Source organism: Squalius cephalus (assembly GCF_949319135.1).
Source record: "Squalius cephalus genome assembly, chromosome: 10".
Classification (NCBI taxonomy): domain Eukaryota; kingdom Metazoa; phylum Chordata; class Actinopteri; order Cypriniformes; family Leuciscidae; genus Squalius; species Squalius cephalus.
The window spans coordinates 11,863,073-11,886,128 of NC_137131.1; the positions used below are offsets into that span (position 1 = coordinate 11,863,073).

General features: G+C 36.7%; 1 protein-coding gene across 3 annotated transcripts in view; it reads right to left on the minus strand.

The window, feature by feature from the left end:
* Window positions 1-23,056, minus strand: part of oca2 (oculocutaneous albinism II) — a 95,307-nt gene that overhangs the window by 43,287 nt on the left and 28,964 nt on the right. For all 3 annotated transcript variants that reach the window (XR_013822456.1, XM_079882803.1, XM_079882802.1), the window contains exons 14-16: window positions 21,295-21,419; window positions 19,170-19,308; window positions 8,168-8,300 (exon numbers count right to left, since the gene is read on the minus strand). Coding sequence is in view for 2 of the 3 variants with exons in the window: in XM_079882803.1 (XP_079738929.1) it covers window positions 8,168-8,300; window positions 19,170-19,308; window positions 21,295-21,419 (397 nt within the window). In the remaining variant the exon portion in view is untranslated. The remainder of the gene's footprint in view (window positions 1-8,167; window positions 8,301-19,169; window positions 19,309-21,294; window positions 21,420-23,056) is intronic.

Sequence of the window (23,056 nt, forward strand, 5' to 3'; positions counted from 1 at the left end):
CAGTAACAATGTTTTAAAAATATGTCACTTGCTTTGTTTATGTTACTTTGCTTTGTTACAAATCATTTTATATGTACTGAGTATTTATACAGTAGCGCCACAGTCAAACTGTGAATAGTTGTGATTTACTGTTGTTTCCTTTGCTTTGGAATTTATGGGGTTAATGCATTAGACTATTTTTGGATACGGAAGAGGATGAGGATAAAGCACAGACTAGGCAGTTACAAAAAGAATGGAGAAGGAAAGGAAAGAGAAGATAAGGGAGAAGGAAAAACAAAGATATACAATAGGCACGGATTTGTACTAGTCCTTCAGCATGACTTCTCACCATGTGATGGTGAGGCTGCTAGGAAAGCTTTCCAGAAGCTAATTGACACAGTAATGCATCATGCCGAGGGCCTGGAAAACTATATCAGCCGCACAGCAGGTTTGATTTTTTCGAAAGTGAGGCTCTGTGGGGACTTAATACAGAATTAGAAATTGGACTGGCATTGAGTGGTCACCATCGGGCCTAGTGGAGGTCTTTCGTTCCAGACGCAGAACTCACGGGGAACCGACAAGCCGATAATTTAAGTTCTGTTCCTTACAGAGCAGAGTTCTAAAACTTTGCATCAACTCCACACCGACCAACACTCTCTCATTGTGTTAGCCACCCAATAACCCAATAATCACAGGAAGAAGGGGGAGATTAGCATTCTGGCTGGTGCTAGTCCCATGCTGATGTTGTCTCAAAGGGAAGACAATCCTCACAGTAGGCAAAGGCCAATGGTGTAGGAGACGTGTAAAGCGTGCCTTCCTGCCTTCTGAGAAATAAATTCTCTTTTTTTCAGTTGCTTGTCTGTCATCTTGTATTTATCTCTGAAATAACAGGCACAAAACATACATAAATTTAATTAAGGCTCCTGGTGTGACGCATCCATTCGTGCAACCTGCTGGTTGTTTTCAAAATAACAGTTCTTGTCTAGGTGTTCTGTAAGCATGAACATATATAATTCACTGTTTCTAAATTTAAATTAAAATTCTCTTATCTTACTGATAAGTTGATGTAGTTATACTCTAAAATCAAATCAATCAAATTCAATCAAAAATTACATTTAAAAAAAAAAACAATTGATCCCAAAAGTATTTGTTGAGACTGTCTTGGCTGCAGTATGGGCAGAGTGATTCTTTCAACTAAAAAGTTATTTAATAACAAAAATTGAATTAAAGCTGCAAGCAGCATTTATCGGGGTTCAAGCATTTAAGGCCTTTAAGCACATAAGCATTAAAAGACATTAAGTTTTATTTAGCAAGTATATAACCATCTTGATCATAGATGGAAAAGACCATTTACCGCAATACAGGCAATTTACAATTGGAAATATATGTTTATTAAAGGTTTAACAGTTATAGTGCCACCTATGGTCTGATCTCCATTTTAAATAATTATTTTAAATAAATGATAAAATGTAAGTACATATGCGTAGCATGGTTTACCACGATTTACCATGTTCTAGCATGATTTACCATGATATACCACATTCTAGCATAATTTACCATAGTTTACCATGATTTACCATAGTTTACCTCGATTTACCATGTTCTAGCATGATTTACCATGCTTTACCATGTTCTAGTATGATTTACCATGATTCTAGCATGATTTACCATGATTCTAGCATGATTTACCATAGTTACCATGGTTTACCATGTACTAGGATGGTTTACCATGATTTACTACGTTCTAGTATGATTTACCACAATTTACCATAACGAGTCTAACCCTAACGAGAAATAACGAAAGAGAAACACAGAAACTACAACTGACTTCATCTACAGCCTTAGATTAAATCAACTGAAGATAAAAGAAGACGTTAAATCTCTCAAGATCTCAGCAGAGGAGGATTAAACAACTGATCAATTTATAATATAATTTTTTTTCTGGCTGCTGTAACTGTGTGTTTATAAAACACACTTGGTGTGGCACAAAAGCCAAAAGAAAATATAATCAGGTGTTGATGGTTGTGTTTTGATGATAAAACTCACAATTTAGTGACTTGATTCACTTAACTTATCCAGGGCCTAATCTCTGTTTAAACAGGTGATCTATTATTAGTTTTGTATTATTAATTATAGTAGAAATGTGATACTGTAAGATCCATTGTTGTGACAATCAGACTTAAAAACCTCTGTGGTATTATGCTGACTCACACAGAGATGGTGACATTAAAAGTTTCATGTCGCAGTGCATGTTAGGTACAAGCACAGGTACTCACCCAGACTCCCATCATGCATTGTAGCACGAATACTTTTATCACCATTGCTGAGATCTATATGCTGATTCTTAATGTCTGTGTGAGTCTAAGTGATGCCATGGATGATACCTTTTTGTGCACAAACTGTTTGTTAAATTATTCACTTTATCAGTTTGCCACAAAACTGCTGGTTCTTATGTTGTAGAATCACAGTTTTAATATAATGAATGAAACTAATAATACATCACCTGCTTCACAAAAGAAAACTATAGTTTGACATTACTTTTCAGCTGTTATTTTGTCTATGGAGCAAATGACATGAATATTGTGTGTATGTGTGAAAAACAACGTGATTACAGAGGCATAAAACTAGTTAGCGCCAACTAGGGGCCGATTTCTTTCAAAATTCTTACAGAACTCTAGAGCCATGAGTTGAACATGCTCACTGAGTTTCGTTCTGATCAGCCTCCGTTAACCTTGTCTGATAGCTACTCAAATTTCATTGGCGGCCATATTTTTTGAGATACGCCAATGTCTTCATAGACTATCGTGACACCTCGTACAAAGACAGTGCATGCCAATTTTCAAGTCATTTGGGCTAATGGTTGGGTGGTTATAGACATTTTTATATTTTTTGGCACCACCAAGTGGCCAATTTTTTTCAAGTAACCTCAGATAGAGCTCATACACGTGTCCCAAGTTTGGTGAAAATATCTAGTTCCGTTCATGAGTTATAGCCATTTTTGTACATATGGCCACTGACATATAGAACATTTTAGCACCCCTTAGCGACCATGCAGCGAAATTTCAATTTATAATTATAAATTATAAATTTATAATTATCCCAGAATAAATTTTCCCAGGTGATGAGCAAATCCGAGGCATTTTGTCCACCTTGAGCCAAGGATTCCAACGATCTAAGACACTTGAGCCTACGCCTAACGGTTTAGGAGTTATGCGCCATTTCATACCTTTGACCGCTGTAGCGCCCCCGTCAGGCCGATCGGGGCGGGCCTTGGTGACGTAGTAGGCGGTGTGAGTTCTACCAGCCCTCAAAGTTTCAAGTCTCTACGACTTACAGATCGGTCTGCCCGATCAGTTTTAGATGGAGAATGCTGCATCATGGGAAACTTAACAATAACAATAGGGTTTCAGCACTACGTGCTTGAACCCCTAAATATAAAAAGGGCCTAAAAAGGCCTATAAAAAAAAAAAACTATAGGGTCTCAGCACTTGACGCTTGAGCTGCTGGTTACAAAATCTTTATCAAGCTTTTTAACATGTTCCTCAGAGAGGAAAAGGGTTGCTTTTTGCATTTATCATGGAAATGTGGTGTTTTTTGGTGTTTTTTTTTTTTTTTACCTTTTAAACTGTAATACATCCACTGATGGCCCGATTTCCGTAAAAGTTTGCACGCTTCTTTAGAATAATATGGTGCACATGCTCAGCTAATTTGGTGAAGTTCTGAAGTTCATGTCAACACTCTTTAAAAATGACTGTTGTGAATTAGAGACATTAAATGTTAAGCCATTAAAATCTAGAGAATTGCCTTGTTAAATAAAAAGAAGATAAATGTCAAAAATAAGAATGTAAAATAAAACCTGATCTTAAAAATCTGTCTAGTTTATCTTTTATCTATTTGACATGAGGTTGACCAGTGGTTGTTTTGCAAAGTTTCAAGTAACGTTATTCTATAGTTCTCAAAGACCCCAGGTTGGAGGCATCTAGATAGGGGTGTGATCCTTTTGGGAAGTTTTGGTGATTTCAAATATCAACATCATTGAACATCAACATTCAAACACACATCAACCAAAACACAGCATGTCGCAATCTGTGACGAAGCAGGTGAGAGCCATCACTGCCGTAAAGCGGGTTGTTAAAGCTTCCTGGGGCAGCAATTTTTTAATTTGTAATGAGCGTGGGATTTGACGTTTGGGGTCGCTGCTAAGAATGAAGATGAAGATCGCTGAATAAAGTCTAGACTTTGGGTCTGTTCCTCACAAACATACGGATTCTAAATATGTAGATTATAGCTCACAAATAAAATGTTTTACTTTTGTGAATTTATGTAGCGTTTTGGCTTATTTTGTGGTTCTATTGACAGTCACATCATAGGACCTTACTGAGACAACGCCTTTTGTGTCCCACGGCAAACAAAATAAAAATCACAAGATATACAATGGTTAAACGATTACAGAAAGTCTATTCATATTTCAAAACGAGTTTGCAGCAGAACAGAAGTCACAGAACAGAGCGAAATGTTATAATTTCAAATAAAGTAGATAAGAAAACTGTGTTTAATAAATGCAACTGAAAAAAAAATGTCATTGATATGACAACTGAATACAATAGAATCAAAATATTAATGCCACGATCTTAATATTGATAAATAACGATTTGTACACATTTGTACACCTAAAACTTGCTCATACGTAAATTATTTACGTTTTAGTGCATGCAGTTAATACTTGAATATTGTACGTTTCAGTGTGTATGAAAACGCAAGTAAATGTATGTGGGGTTTTGTACTACTTTCTCATCTAGCCCAAACTTGGAGGTTATAAGGACATAAAACTGCTGTGACACTGGGCTGATCAGCATGCAGCCACCAACCAACATGCTATTTCACAGAATCAAAGGATGACTCAAAGTCCTGGTTTAAATTGGATGATCAACCACTGTGTGACTCTAGAAAAGGCTTTGTGCTTTCCTCAGATAATGACTTATGGGTATGGTGAAAGCCTCTCTGGGAACCTCAGAGCCTGTATTCAGACTGTGAACGGCTGAAATGAGTAGATTATTATTAAGGAGCTATTGTCATACTTCAGGTGTGTGAAGGAGAGCTCAGGTGTGGAGGTGTATGGGAGATGTGAGGAGTTGGTTAATGTGGAACAGAGGGAGCAGCTGCTCAAGAGGCTAATGGCCATCTGTAGAGAGAGCTTGACAACTGGAGGAAGACTCATCGGATTATTTTCTATATTTATTTACACAACCAAATAAGACCAAAAATCATTTAAGTTTAAAATTATCCAGAAAAAGCTAATGAAGTGCATATTATATAAAAAATGAGTATCTTAAATGAATAGTTCACCCCAAACGTGAGTTCTTTTAAAAGTGGCTATTAAAAATAGCTAATTTTACTAATGCGTTTTGATCCTTGGAATTAATACATCCCAACCTGAGGACCACTGAAAGAGGAAGAGACTGTATGGAGGCGCGTTTGATTTCACATCACAAACTAGAGGTTACATGAGTTTCAACCACATCAGTAATTTCAAGGCAGGTTAATTGAGAGTGCCATTGTAGATTAATAGCTCACTGATGCTTGAGTAGGCAAAACAAGGGTGAATGTGGAGAGAAGAAGAGTGGATGAAGGGAAAAAGAGTATGTAGGCTATTAATAATGGTCTTGACTGAGATCAGAAAACATCAGAGTATTTTAATTTAATCTATGAAGTGAAAGGACAATATGCATTTTAAGACAAAAACTAGCTTATAGAATTGTATGGATAGCAATGTCAGTATATACTGTAACATGTTGTGACAGTGTTCTATCTCACATTTTAAACAATTTATCATGCAAACTGCCTAAAAACATAATAATAAAATAAAATAAAGTAAAAGAATAATTAAAAGGTTACTACATTTAAACTAGTCTAGCTGAAATCATTCAAATTAAATTTAAAACAGAATAACAGTTTTCATTCCTTTTGGGTGGGTTTTGAGTCAGTTTTGGGCTGGAAATATCTTTGGGACCTGGCAACCCTGACAAAAGAAGATATTTTGAAAAATATTTAAGTTTTTTTTTTTTTTTTTTTTTTGCCTTTCAGTGTATGGACAGAACGGTTGAAACATTCTTCAAGAAAGTAAGAAGGAAGTCATGCAGCTTTAGAACAACATGAGGAGGTGAAATTTTTGAAAATTCTGTCAATGTGAAGTCGGTGAAGGGGAGGAAATTGTGATATCTATTAGTACGTCTATTTGTTTGTCCATTCATTTCAGTGACTGGCCAGAATGGAAAAAAAAAAATACGAGAAAATATATTAAATCCTGTTTGCGAAAGAAGAGGGGAAGAACAGAGCATGCCTGGGCTCTCAGTGGAGGTGGTGATGATGAAGCAATGACTCCCTAGGTGAGAGTGGTATTGACCTATCAGTGTCTATGATGGCTTTATTGGCCTTTCTAGCTGTGTTAGCACCTTCACATTTGGGCTGAATGTGTCCTGTTCCAACAGAAAGTGATAAATACACAATTCCTTGACACATGACCCATTTCAAGCAAGTGTTACACAATGGTAGATATCAAAATACAAGTGCAACAAACAACCTGACAGGCTGATTACAGTACAACCCTAACCATGCTCTAACATGCACTTTGTTAGCATGTATTTTTGCAGATAATAATATGAGAAAATTATTCATTGTAAATATTTTAATCAGTTGCTATAAAATGTGCTATCTTTGCTCATGAGCAGTTCTGGGCACAGACATTTTGAGCAAATCACCTGAACTCTAAATGTGACCAATCACACCACAAGAACCCACATTTCCAAGCCCTTCATTAGAGACTATGCTTAGCTGTGATGTGAAGGGGAAAAGAAGAGGCCAAATAAATAAATAAATGTTCCTTGAATATATATATAAATTAAAAAAAAAAAAAAATTATATAAGAATAATAATAATAATATTATATATATATATATATATATATATATATATATATATATATATATATATATATATATATATATATATATACACACACACACAGTGCTATGCATAAGTTTAGACACCCATGCTAAAGTTGACTAAAAAGAGGAATAAAAAATCATCTTTTAGAAATTGAACTTAATGCCTTAATTAAAAAAATTAGGAAAAATCCAACCTTTAAGGACACCAATTTTCTTTGTGAATGAATAATGTATCGTAAATAAATAAATGTTCTTCCTTAAAATACAGGGTGCATAAGTCTGGACACCCCTATGTTAAACTCCCATAAAGGCAGGCACATTTTTATTTTTAAAGGCCAGTTACTTCATGGATCCAGGATACTACGCATCCTGATAAAGTTCCCTTGGCCTTTGGAATTAAAATAGCCCCACATTATCACATAGCCTTCACCATACCTAGAGATTGGCATGGGGTACTTTCCATAAGATCATCTCTCAATGCAAATCAAACCAGCTATTAGGCTAACTGAAATAAAACCATGCCAATCTCTAGGTATGGTGAAGGCTATGTGTTGATGGATGATGGTAAAATGAGCCACGCTAACCAGGCAAACCTTGACCCCTCAAAAAACATATAAATAAGTCCTGTCTGAGAGTATTGCATAAGTCTAGGTCTTGAGAGAGGTCATCTACGACAGGATTTATGTATTTAATACAGACGCGTTAAGGCTTTCAGCACAGGCTCATCCGATAAGAATAATGGAAATATCAGGGAAAACAGCCTGAAGGGTACAGAGAGACTAAACGCATCAATGTGATCGTGGGAAGTGCGGGAGGAGGGGGGATGAAAAATGATGTATTGCTGAGGTTATAATCATCCATGAAAGGGTAGACTGTGCCTATCCCAGTCACAGGGGCTCAAAGGCCAAATGTAAGGAGCTTTGGATAGGATATGAGATTTGGTGTAAATAGTGTATGAATGGTGTATGACACTCGTTCACATTCTCATATAGGAAGAACTGCTGTCAACAAGGAAGATCAAGTGTTCCCTCAACCACTCTATGGTTTTTAGAAATGATTGCTCATTCTTTAAGATCTAGGTCAATGGGATTATGAATAAATTTTTCATTGCACATGTCAGAACAAAAGCTCTTGAATCATAAAAGAAGGAAATACGAGTTTCTCCGCAGTACACTTGAGGATAGATCCAAGTGATTTTGGGAAACCTGATGCACAGGAACAGAGCAGAATAAATTAATACTCACCCACGATTTCGCTGGATTCCTTGTTGTAAAGTTTCTTATTCCAGTACAGCATTCTCAGAAAAGGAAATGAGGTCAGCAGCACCAGACAGATTCCCAGGAACATGTAACCCGTAAAGGACGCAAAGTCAATCCCCTAGAGGAACAAAAGGGTGGGTTAATTTTCACCCTTTTAAAATGCGACTACAGTGAACTTGTGCAGTTAATTTGCTGCGGTATTTCATCAAAATATATTCTAAAGCACTGAGTAGAGATCACATCCACTTTACTGGCTCTCCATATAATGTGGATGGAGGCCTTGATTACATTTCATCAACAGAATCATATTCCCCATTTAATGCTTGCATCTTGATGCATTTAAACACTTATATAAGATTTAAATGAGCACCTGCATGAGGCATAAATCCTCTTAAAATGCACTTGACTATTTATTAATTATCATTCATATCAAGAGCATACAGCCCTCTCTGCTAAACACCTAGCTTCAGATCATATTTCCTTGCCTGTGCACCCACCCCATCTCTCATTATAACCAGATGGCATCACATTTTAAAATGCCACCACTGATAGAGATGTGTTAAATAGATCTGTGTGGCCTGAAATCTAATCCTACGACTTATCTCCCAATATACGGCTGGTGTATGACCCATTGTAGTGAGGTATTTATGGTTGTTTACGCAATGACATATTTGTATACAAGCAGTACAAGGATATTTTACAGAGAGAGAGAGAGAGAGAAAGGAGATCTGACACAAAGGGAAGTTGTAACAGGGCTATTCTGACACAAAATATAAAATCACAAATGCTTGTTTTTGTATGTTGGTTTAAAAAAAAAAAATTTTTTTTTTTAAATTCTCTTAAAGGGTTAGTTCACCCAAAAATGAAAATTCTGTCAGTAATTACTCACCCTCATGTTGTTCCAACCGCGTAAGACCTTCGTTCATCTTCGGAACACAAATTAAGATATTTTTGATGAAATCAGAGCTATGTCTCACTCCTCCATAGGCTTCTAGGTGACCGAAACTTGCTGGCCCAGAAAAGTTATTAAAAAGATCGTTAATATAGTCCAAGTGACTACAGTGGCTCAATCTTAAGTATATCAAGCGACGAGAATACTTTTTGTGCGCAAAAACAAACAAAAATAACGACTTTATTCCACTTTTCATTTCCTTCTCTCTGGGCCTCGTAGTGTTTTTGCGCAGCGCGTCTGTGTTGCACGTCATCACGCATCACACACATGACCGGCGTCAGCCAATAGTGAGCCTACGTGGTGACGTGTAACACAGACGCGCTGCGCAAAAACACTACGCGAACCAACTAGAGGTCCAGAGAGAAGGAAATGAATAGTGGAATAAAGTCGTTATTTTTGTTTGTTTTTGCGCACAAAAAGTATTCTCGTCGCTTGATATACTTAAGATTGAGCTACTGGAGTCACTTGGACTATATTAACGATCTCTTTAATAACTTTTCTGGGCCAGCAAGTTTCGGACACATAGCAGCCTATGGAGGAGTGAGACATGGCTCAGATTTCATCAAAAATATCTTAATTTGTGTTCCGAAGATGAACGAAGGTCTTACGCAGTTGGAACAACATGAGGGTGAGTAATTACTGACAGAATTTTCATTTTTGGGTGAACTAACCCTTTAAGTTACCATTATATAGAAATTATTTTTAAAACAAAAACATGATTGAAAGGATGTAGTAATATATAATCATATCATGTTTTATATATTGCAATTCAATATAATTTATTAATTAATTATTTGTAAGTCAGAACAATGATTTGTATTTTTGTATGCCACTTTTGCTGTTTCATAATAATAACATATATGCTGGGTTGTTTCAACCCATGGTTGTAGAACTGTTTTTTGTCGGTATAATGTCCTAAAGTAGCTCAAGGTACTACCTCCACCCTAAAAACAAAACCATGACTGAAAGGACAAACATGGTCTTGTATGATTTAGAAAAATAAAAAATTAAGATCCGAGCAAACAAACAACATGTCTAATCTCAGACGCCAGACAAACGTGAATGGAGACAAAAAGACATGAGACTGGTATACAGTGACCTCTACAGGAGATCAAGAAAGAGAGAGAGAGAGAGAGAGAGAGAGAGAGAGAGAGAGAGAGAGAGAGAGAGAGAGAGAGAGAGAGAGAGAGAGAGAGAGAGAGAGAGAGAGAGAGAGAGAGAGAGAGGCTGAAAAGACGGGCAGGGCAAATTAGAGGATCACTGCAAGATGATGGGAAAAACATAAAAAAAAAATGTAAAACATTAATTTATCATTTTCACATTATCATTCGTGAAAAAATCATTCTTTTGAATGGGATCTTTTTACTTAAACTGTTAATACGCTTAGAAAAAGTCTTAACTATTTGTTCAATGTTGATTCAACCTGATCCGGTCCTTCAACTGTTCAAGATTCAATCTGATCCGGTCCTTAAATTCAACTTATTGACTCAGTGATCCAGTCATATAAGTTTCAGCATTTCAGAGGTTTGAAACGACATGAGGGTAAGTAAATTATACAGAATTTTCATTTTTGGGTGAATAATCATTTTAAGATTCAAATAAAGAATGAAATATTGAAAGTTTCATTTAAAAAAAAAAAAAAAAAAAAAAAAAAAAATATATATATATATATATATATATATATATATTTCTTTCTTTCTTAACTGAATATATTCCATCATAAATTAAAAACTATTTCAGCGATAGTTCATTCTTAATTTAATACATCTAAAGGCCAAGAGCGTTATGATGTCTGAACCTACTCAAAATAAGAGGTATCCTCAGATTCGCTCAGGCTATCTGGGCTTGTGGGGATCTGTCGATAACATTTCATTAAAGCGGTCCTCTGCTTTATTCCTCGTGGGCTTCCTGTGCTGTTGAGCTGAATGTAAATGTAAATGAATGCCCTATCATACAGAGTAGATGCATAAGTCCTCATTACTTTGTCAGTAATTCAGTTGCAGATAATAGGCAGTGTTTGTGAATATTTCTTTGTAAATTCTCTTGTTTTGTCCGACAGGCATGTTGTGATAATGACTTAGACATGTGTAAATGAGACCTCCCCTCACTCTATTTCTGTTGTCACTGTCCCACTTTTATCAGCCAAGAAAATAACTTCAAAAGGCAATGGAAGTGGGAGAGAAGAGGGAATGAGAAATAACTATGCAAAAAGACCTTCACTGTTGGCGCTAGCTGATTAGTGAGCAGTCAGGGGCCACCTTCAGACTAGAGTCCGCCAAAGCCTGTCTGCCTGGGGCCTGGAGAAGTGCTGATTGACAGCTGAGATTTCTGAGAGTGTGACTGACAGCCCAGTAGATGCCAAAGAGAGAGCGACAGCAGGGTGTACAAGATGTCTCCTCAATGACCCTGAAACGCTCCTTATGCCCAGCCACAAATGTCTGATCCACAGAGAGCTCCACAGATGGATGCTTGACTGACCAAATGGCAACATCCCTGCTGTAGTGATCCTGTCGAGACCGAAAGGGGACTCGCATTTCGGCATTTCGACTCGCACAGCCCAAACAAACAGAAAAAAACAAACAAATAAACAAAGAGACCACAAGTACAAGATGTTCCGTCATGACTGACTGCTGCCTTGGAAATGTAGGGGATTTAAAAGTTGTGATTTCTTGGCCTTTAAAATACTTTAAAAGTCACACCATAACTTCCCAATCGCTTTCCATTTTTCTCTCTCTATTTAACATCCTACTTTATTAATCTTCAAAAAAAAACTAAAAACATCTAAGTTGAAAAGGGGCCTTGTCCACACTAATACGGTTTCGTTTGAAAACGCATCTTTTTCTCTCCGTTTTGGCCTTCCGTCCACACTGAGACGGCGGTTTTATTAATGAAAACAAAGCTTTTTGAAAACGCTCTCCAAAGCGGATAATTTTGAAAACACTGTTTTCTCGCTGTAGTGTGGACTGTCAAAACGGAGGTATTTAAAAACGATGACGTAAGTTTAGTCATGTGACGCATATTGTACCAATAGATATTCATGTCGGTATTGTGCCTGTTATGTGCTATTCACTTTCACACTGTTGCTAAAATATGCTACTTTGTACACTATTCATATCACAGCCTTACAAAGATGACAGAAAATGTACTCACATTTGCTGTCCTGTGGCAATACGAGCAGTTGCGTTTTAGACCAAACATAATGGTGACTGAGTGTGACCTGGACGCGTCAGTTTATGGTGAGATATTTTGCTAAATAAAATGATCCTGCCAGAAGAACTGCGCGATGACTATATTATTTATTTTTCCATCTGTATAATCTCAGTGAGCTTTTGTGAATGTTTTCAAATGTATCTGGATTAATGTAGACGTAGCCTAAATTTGGTCAGTCATGCTGTCATTGATCATTTGCTTTAAAATGATCATATACTGTATATATATATTTTTTTTTAATTATGTTATTCACTTTGGATGCATTAAATTGATCAAAAGTGACAGTATATGTTACAAATATAATTTGGTTCTTTTGAACTTTCTATTCTTCAAGGAATCTTGAGGGGGAAAGTATTACATTTTCCACACAACCAAGTATTACTGTATTTCAGATCAAATAAATGCAGCATTGGTCAGCTTTAGAGCCATCTTATAGAAACATTAAAATAATCTTACCAACACCAAACTTTTGAAAGGTAGTGTACAGTATATATGTTGCATGACATCCCTTTTCCAGATATTACTGGTCTTATATACTGGTCTTAAAACATTATATGTCTTTTGTAAGTCAAGGTGTTTTATAACATCTTTTGAGGTTGATTAGTAAAGCACATTTCTAGCACTGTGCTTTTTATTAAGCTATATGGCACCATGTCATCCATCTATTTGTATGGCAGAGCTTCGATTCAGATTACTGAGGCTCTAAAGATGCTGAGGCTGATTGGAGCTTAAAGGAGAACTCCGGTCAATTTTAACATTGAGCTCATTTTTTTGTAAATTTGGAGTGCTGTCAGTACAGAGAACAACGACAAAAATCGGTGTTGCCTACACCGTGTTATCCTCGTTTTAAAATTTGCACCCTGTTGACTTCAACGGGGCAAGTTTTAAACCTGCTTTTAGCCTCTTAACATCCTTGATGTGTCATTACAAGTGCCCAGCCATGTGAGTGATTCCTTCAGAGTGAACACGGGTGAATCTGACTGCAGTAGATGTGAAAGATATTAATAAAAATGATGTTAATTCAGCCAGCGCACATACCTGTATTTTCTTAATGTTTTCGGTCGAAGTCCACAGTAGTCGATTGTCGAGTTCACGCGCGTGATCTGATTTGTCGTTGTTCTCTGTACTGACAGCACTCCAAATTTACAAAAAAATGAGCTCAATGTTAAAATTGACCAGAGTTCTCCTTTAATAAACGGATTAAGTGACTCCTGGAGAACGTGATGGCTTCACTAGACTCAAATAAAATCCACGTCTATACACAAGCATACAGACATGAGCCAAAAAAATGCACACCCTCATTCATTTACATAATATACTGCAGAGAACAACAGTATACACAGCATGTTCAAAGCTATTCAAATTCACAAGAACAAAACAAAATAAAATGATGTGATGTGATACCTCAAGATACTAAGTGTCAGGTACAGTAAAAAGAACATTCAATAATAAAAAAAAAGGCTTTAAAGAACTTTTAATCTTAAACATAGGATCAATAAACTACATTACACCAGCTCACCCACATACACTAAAAGCACCTGTTTGCACAAGCTTAAATATATTTTTGGATCATACAGTCACTCCACAGAGAGCCTAGTTTCATCGACTCCTACCTCGATTGCATCAGGAACTCGTGTCCTCAGACACACACACACACACACACACACATGTGAAACCCAGAAAAGTGTTTCATAATGCAGGGAATCTCTCTTAGTAATGCCATAAAAGTGTTTTTTGATTGACATGTAAGACCCAGCTAAATAGGTACCAAATCAATGCACAAAGCAATCAACAGATAAGCAAACAGCATGTATTGAATTGTGTGCGTGTGTGTGTGTGTTTTTGCACATGAAGTTGTATCTCCATTCATCATCTGCATGTTGTCAACACAAACAGAAGCCCTCTCAAATATAAACAAATCTGGCCCATGTAACACAGAGATAACACAAACCACTGCATCCATGTCAATAATTACAGCAGATGCAATCTCTCCAAACGGAACAGAATGGATGAACCTGTCCAGCACTACACACGTGTATCACAGCCCTCCTCTGTGCATCTGCTACAGGAGCATATTCATCACCGAACGTCGTGACAGAAACCCAAAATGATGTTTAGAAAGTATAGGAAATTTAGAGCAGGGGGCTTCAGTGCATTTGATGGGTTCTGCCCTCCAGAGATTTAGGCCTGTCAGAAATGTAAGTTTATGGCTATTGGGTTTTTTAGACACTTCCCACTGTCAATTGCAGCCCAGCAGGAAATGACCTTGATGTAGAAAATGTAACTTGAGCATTAATACCGCTGCATCATCCAGTGCAACAGCCAGTTTGACAGGCAAGGACAACGTTTCTACTGAGCCACAAATTAACTCAAACCCCACAGCGATTTAGGCTCTGAAAGCTAGCTGATGAAACAACAATTTAAACCAGGCACCCTTCTGTCGCCGATGGAAGAGTGTGAGGAATAACTAAATTTAAAACTGTGATGGCAAATATTGAACTTCTCATGAAATATTTAAAGACACCCTCATTGATGGCTTTTAATGGATCTAATGACCTTTCTTACTAAGAGTCCGTTAACACTTTACAATAAGGTTCAGTTTGTTAATGTTAGTTCAATGTATTGGGTATTGCCTAACAATGAATGAACAATACTTTTACAGCATTTGTTAGCCTAGGTTAATGTTAATTTCTGCATATACTAATACAAATTTAACATCTGAACTTCATTAGCTAACATTATTTAATAAACAAACATGAATGAACAGTGAACATTACCTAGATTAATAAATGCTCTATAAAACTGTTATTTATAGCTTCCATCCACTTTGACACAGTTTTTTTTTATCAGCCTTTACCGATAAAATGTCAATACATTTTGTGTATATCACAAATTATGTATTTTTCACATCCCATATTTCCTCAACTGGAATGGACAGAGTAATGATTAGACAACTGAAAATGGTCAGCTTACTGCTTACTATTCATTATCATAATAATTTATTATGATTAAATTAGGAAATATCAGAAAACAAAAACAAAATGTCAAGCCAGTTGCAGTTTGATGTGGCCAAAAAAACAGGGATTAAATACTAAATGTTTTTCATTTCATTTTGTTCGAGCAAATATGGTCAATATTAGTTTAAGAGAGGTCTCCTTTCCAAAAGGTGTCTTCTAACAAGTAATTGTTAGAAGACAATCGAATACGACAGCGTGTTCCAGGTCCTGCCAATATCCAGCAACTTCGCACAGCCATTGAAGAGGAGTGGACCAACATTCCACAGGCCACAATCTACAACCTTTTTTTTTTCTTTTTTCGGGGGATCCCCTAAGGCACACCTGTGCAATAATCATACTGTCTAATCAGCATCTTGATATGCCACACCTGTGAGGTGGATTAGGCAAAGGAGAAGTGCTCACTAAAACAGATTTAGTTAGATTTGTGAACAATATTTGAGAGAAATAGGCCTTTTGTGTACATAGAAAAAGTCTTAGATCTTTGAGTTCAGCTCATGAAAAATGGGGGCAAAAACAAAAGTGTTGCGTTTATAATTTTGTTCAGTGTAGATAGGATATATCCAGAATGAATTAGTGTTTTTTTAAACAAAGCAATTGAGTGAATGATTCATTGCCGCCATAAGCATGACGTGATGAGTGCTAGATTGGACTGTCTATATCTTATCAAGAAAGACAGTACCATCCTATCCTGATCCTAATGGAAATTGGAATGCAATACTACGAATGCAACAGTCCACGAGCGTTCATTTGGTTTAGGTGAAAATAAACCCCAAACAATTTGTAATCTTTTGCTTTGACTTCTTTTGGGGCACTCAAGCCTAAACAGAGCGTTCAGACCAGGCGAAAACTCATTACTCACAGCTGTCATGGAAGCAGGGCAATATTACATATTAGAAAAGTCCTCTCTTTACCTTTGCATGACCCTTCAAGCCACCCTTGAGATTCTCTTCACGTTTTAAGTGAAGAAGCACTCAATTAAAATAGGTAATTGTATGTGCATCACACACTAATTCATTCATCTCTATCAAAAATTGTGATGGGGTTGGAAATCAATTTGGCTGACAAGATGTTTATATGGCATAAAAATGTATGGCTCCAAATAGACTGAGGTTTTTTAGTTGTTCTTTTGGCGTGTAGCCTTTTAAATAGACTGTCAGAAAAAGATGGATCTCCTATACTTTTATAGCCACCCTCTTTCCGCTCACTTTCTCTTTTGCACTGATACACACACACACACACGGTTTTGTGTCTTGGTAGTGTGTGACAGAAAGAGCTGCAGGGAAGAGTGGCTCCAAAGAGAGCATCTTTAATCAGCATCTGGCGCTGGAGATGAAAGAGCTCTATCTTGTCCTCTGTGTCTCATTCTGGGCTTTAGCTGGACACTAACACTTACTTACTAACACACACTTTGGGCCTCATTTACAAATCGAACGCAAGACAGAAAACTGGGAGTACGGTCGTTTTCACGTAAAACTTGTTTGAATAATAGTTTAGCAACCAAATGTTACATGGCAAACATGGAAACATTTGGATTCTTGACGAATGAGAGAGGTGAGCTCAATGTCGTTTCAGTTTCGCTTTAAAAAAATTTGTTTTGGCTTGACGATTGTATGTTGTTTATAATGAATGCCACTTTAGCCTAATTTGTGTTTTATTATATAGTTTAATATATATTTTTTTCATTCTTGTTCTATTCTGAATACAGTTAAATTGAAAGGATTTGTTGTGGAGTGAGGGAAACTAAAATAGCCTATAGTGTTTATAATGTTTGTAAATGTATCGTTTTATTTACCGGTTTTTAATGAACAATAATTGTTTGCGACTATGAGGTTAACAGGTGTTTTTGGAGTAAGATCAATTTCTCTTTAATGAGATACTTCCTCTTTTTGGCCGGGATACGTTTCTCCATGTCGCAAATCGTATAGGAGCAAGGCTTCTAAACCGTGAATCTTTAGGGGCGTGATATTTAAATGATGATTGTTTACAGCCACCACATTTATCAACGTATCATCATTCGTACAATGGGATTGGCAGCATCCAAATGTTTTATGAATCATACGTGAACCCTGTCGTAAGATGATTTCTGCACACTATACACTAACACATTCACATACACTAGCACACATGGCGTTTAAACTTTTTTGTTCTAAGAGGTTACTGTGAATGAAGATGGTTTCTAGGGTGTTTTGGGTAGTTGCTTACAGGCAATGTCAAGTCTCTATGATGTTCTATTTTCAGTGCAATTTCAATGCAAATCTATGGGAATTTCTTTGTCTGTTTTATTGTAAATCACCAGGTCTGATTAGAAAAGCAATAGCGCACTTCAACAAGCTGCATGATTTAGGCCAGGAGTATATTTTATGCAAATGTTAGGCCAAAGCATTGCAAGAGCACAGATCCATTGAACATAGTTAATGTGCTTTCGTGCATGCGCTATGGTGACAACAATAAATCTCACGGGATGATAGAGCTAGCTTCAAATGTCTTTGCTATTAAATCTGATTTGTTATTATTCAGGTAAACATACTTATGAGATCTATCTTGCTCAGCAACATTCTTACAAACTGTCCCTCCGTCAATGCAGTGGATGATCTAAAAGGGAAAACTGTAGAAGCAGACAATTTATGCTAATGCCAACTTGAGCTGTGTTATAAAATGCACTCAAAGGGTTAGTAATTTGAACTGCATTCAAATCTATAATCCTAAATAAGAGCAATAAAATAACACACCCAACTACAAAAACACAAACTGGCAGACACTCAAGTAAGGTCAAACAAACAGACAGAATAAACTCCAAGACATACTGTGTATTTAGTCATATCACCTATGAGGTCATGCATTGATCTCTGTCTAAATGTGAACATGAAAATTTCAATCACAACCACAAACCTGGGTCACACTTTTCCATCTCTTCCATTGAAGTGAATAATAAATCACAAAATGTCCCCTCACCTTTTCAATCAAACCAATATTACACAAGGCTCAATGAACACAGAACCACACAAGACTCTCTGCTTTGAGTTTACATCATAAACCTAGAGATTATTCAACCTGCCCGTGATTGGCATGACAGCCTTGTCCAATTGGCAGGATGAAACTTTAAATTGTGTTTTCCTGTGAGTGAGGGTTTGATGGAAAGTGTTTGATCATAGACTCTGAGGTTGTGTAACGATGAAAGAAAGTCTTTGTGCTTCTGTCCTGTGATTAAGTTAGGAAAGTACACGTCGATGTTGCAGACCAAATTTTTGTAATCACACGCATCCATCACCTAGGCATTGCTTCATTGTACTTCAACGGCTTTAAGTAGCCTAAAAGAATTGACAGTGTGAACGTAGCCTATGAGTAACAAGTCTATTGGAACCAAACATCTTGCATACCCCCAGTCGGAAATCGTTGGTCTCAGAGTTTGTACACAATGACTGTTACAGGTTTGCGGTTTTGCTTTTACTGAAGCAAAAAGATTTCAACTCTGCTGAGAGAAAGAGAGAGAGAAAATTTGGCAGAGTGTGACTGAAGCTGGCAAGAAGTATTCCTACATAATTAATAGTAGAGGTGTAAGACAGGATGCCATGGTGTTTTCGACTTGAGTGGATAGTGACAGGGTGTTTTGGCACAAGGCTATCATTCTCTGCCAGAAAAATGCTTGGTCACAAATGTGCCTGTGTGTTTTGTTTATTTGTTCAGTCATGTATAATTTGCCCAATAAGTTACCAGAGACACTCTCAACAGGCACACGACAGCAACACAATATCCTTTCAACCGTGAATGACCCAGCAACAAACGGGAACGGTGAGAAGTAATTACATACTTTTTTACGCAGATCCTGGTTGGATACGATGATGACGTTCGGGGGATCTCCAACAGCAGTGGCAGCTCCACCGATGTTGGTGAAGATTACCTCAGCAATCAGGACATGCCTAGGGTCCAGATTAAGCACCTCACATAACCTAGTGTACATAAAGGCATCATAAAACCTGATTAGCACTGTTGATCCTGGAACGTCATTTGAAATTATTTTTTTTAATCCATCATACTTTCACAATTTGTGCCATAAAACATGCAAAACAATCCCACAGACTTATTGAATATAATAGAGACTTGGTGATGGGATCGATTGATTTGGGTCTGTAGCAACCACCCAGAACACCATAGCAACAGACAAAAAAAACACACAGATCAACTAAGCAATTGCATAGCAACACCATGGCAAACATCACAATGTCCTAGCATCGTGACCAAAAGAACACAGGCTCATAGGTTTTACTTCTTCCATATTTGTAATTGTACCATAACGTATGGAGAGGGGAGGGCCTGATTCATCATCATCAAAAGCTTGAGCTGAGGTGCACAAAATTCAAGTTTAGTTATTAACACTGAATTTCAAAGCATATCTTGAGATAAGGAAATCTGTTTCCCTGCTAAATTGGCATGAAAAAAAATACTTGCACAAGCAAATTGCCTGTTAACAAAAAGCTGAACTCTGTAATTTTTCAAATTCATTTTTTTTAACGAGTATGCGTGTGTCCTGTGTTTCTAAACCCTAAAGCCCTGAAGGTGTTTGAAGATGCAATTGGTGATGCATAATCAAAAAAAAAAAAGGAGCCATTTCTCACAAGCAATGTCATGAAAACGCTGAGGCAGCGCATAACATTTTAATGGCTGGGTGAAATATAGATTTATTTTATTCTACCAGACTGGGGATTTTTAAGGTCCACATAAGATGATAAGAATTTGACGGATGAAATTTGCAGAGGGATGAAAAATACAAAAATATCCACAAAAAAAAAAATTGGTTTACTGGTCTTATTTTTTTCAGTAGAGATGGGACATGAAACCATTTCACACAGTGCCTAATTGATTCATATCACGTCCTCTGAAGGAAAAGGGTGTCCTACATGACGCTAAGTAAATAACGCTGTACATCAGGATATAAAACATATAAAAGCCTCGGGAACACAAATATAATGTGCACAGGCACCGATGAATCACACTGAGAGACGATGTGTAACGGTGAAAAGAAGGAAGGTGAAAATAAGCTCAAATGGAGGTGGGAAGTTTATAGCATGGAGACATGACTCTTTATATCCTCATATAATACTAAGCAGACTGACAAAGAAATTATTGTCTAGAAAAAAAGCCAAGGCCTTCTGGGATTTTTCTTTTTTTTTAGCAGTAGTTCAGCTGAACAGACTTCTTTTAAAGGAATGTTCCAGCATCAATTCAAGTTTAACTCTATTGACAGCATCTGTGGCATGCTGTCAATAACCAAGAAAATCATTTGAATTCGTTCCTCAGCTTGTAAAAATTAAAAGTCATGTGTACAGCAAAGCACTGAAAGTCTATGGGGCCGGGCATTCTGGAGGTTTTCCGAAGTCTAACAAAACATTAAAATTAGGGCTGTCAAACGATTAATCGCGATTAATCGCATCCAAAATAAAAGTTTGTTTTTACATAATATATGTGTGTGTACAGTGTATAATTATTTTCTATATATAAATACACACACATGCATGTATATATTTAAGAAATATTTGCATGTATATACTGTGTATATATATTTATATTATATATAATTTATATTATATATAAATATTTTATATATAAATAACACATTTTTCTTAAATATATATGCATGTGTGTGTATTTATATATAGAAAATAATTATACTCCATACACACACATATATTATGTAAACACAAACTTTTATTTTGGATGCGATTAATCGCGATTAATCGTTTGACAGCCCTAATTAAAATACAATGTTTTGTTAGACTTTGGGTAACCTCCAGAATTGCAATTGTGTGCAATTGCTTGCCATACAGACTTATTGTAATTATTGTAAGCACATTACTAAACCGGGTTTTAAAAAAAGAAGTCAAAAGAGTAAGAAATAAAAGAGGAAGAGAGATTGCTTTAGGAAGAGCAACCATTACCTGATTGTAACAGGGGTGAAGAGCATCATAGTTGTCACATTATCAAGAAAGGCTGACAGAACGGCCGCAATTAGACAGAGAATGATAATCATGGGCCACACTCTTCCTCGCGATAACTGATACGCCTGTGTGGAGACAAAGAACACTGTTGGGAATACCTTAAAAATTGGTTTACAAAGTTAGAAATTGGTTTACAAAGTTAGATCTTTTCTCATTATTTTACATTAATGAAAACTAACTGGGTCAGAAATAAATTAAGTGAAAAATTGCTTGCCTTTGTTTATGAACATGAACATAAAATCATGTTTTCCAAAAATCCTCCAGTGGGAAGGAAAGACAAATTTAACAGCGTCTCAAAGACAGAGAATGAAATAAGGTCCTCTGAGGGGGTCTCAGAACACAATGTTCAAAAGTGAACTTTAATGAGTAATTCACTCTAAAAACTGTCAATGATCCATAGTGTGTTTGCTCATTCAAGCTTTAGCATTAAAAGAATGTTCAAGTCTGAAAAGAAAAGAATAATAAGAATTTTAAAAAAAGACCTGCACTTTAAGAGCCTGTCACTATGGAGACATTATCAGGCTGTCTGGAATCATTCTAATCAAGTGGTAACACCGGGGGATTGTAACCCACCTGTGATGTCACCACTTCATGACTCAAAACAATGGTAACTGAAAAAAAACAAAAAACAAATGCTGTGTTCGAAATCGCCCCCTATTCACTATTCTCTACATTACTCCACTAATATAGTCCACTTGAAGGACTGAATGAAAATATGTCTGCCGAAAGGGTTGTAACTATTGCATAGTTTGTGCTTTCTGTAATTTTTCTGTCAATTTTAATCATTTGAAATGTAGCAAACTGGCAGCAATTTAATAATCAATTAATGTATGATATTACGCTTTAGCCACTTTGGACCAGTGGTTTGTAAAATGGATGGATGGATGATTCAGCTGTGGGCCCCATCTTTTGGTCAGATGTGGGAATTCATTCAACGCGCGACTCTCACAGTGCATTATGGGTATTCTCTAGCCGCTGAGCGTACATTGGTTGTACGCTCGTTATTGTGGTGCATTGTGGGATTGAATGAGAGCACTCCATAATGTTCACTATGGTTTCGGACACCACTACAAATGGCTGTCCCCTCAAATAGTGTCAAATGGGGGCGATTTCGGACACAGCCAAAGAGTAACACAGCCACATATGACTACACATGCTAATAGAGGCAGTGTGAGATGGTGTTCAATCAAGAGGGTTGTTTCTATGGCAATGTTTTAATTTGTGGGACATGCCCTTGTCCAGAACCCTGTTAATATTGATGAATGGGATGAGAGGACATAAGCGTGTGCCCACATAATGTCCACAACACATCCATAACGTTACAACAGGGCTTTTACTGCAGTCCAGAGAATTCATGAAAATAAGGGATGAGATATCCATCCAATGAAGCTCCTCGTAAGATTTATTTTTAGGCTTTCATTACTTCTAACCCATTATCTTCACGCTTTATAAACATTTGCATCATTTGACAAAGATTTGTTCCATCTGATTTCTTTTCGCATCTCTATTGGGGCTTGATATTCACCCATAAATTTCATATACAGTATAAAGCATTTGTGGGGTTCTCATCACTTTGCTTGAGAGTGAATGATAGGGATTTTCAGGCCAGCTGCTTCTTTACTTTACCTTAGCTAACTGGGTAAAGTAGCATGATGTGATTACATTGACTAAAACAAAAACGGATATCTATAATGTGAAATAA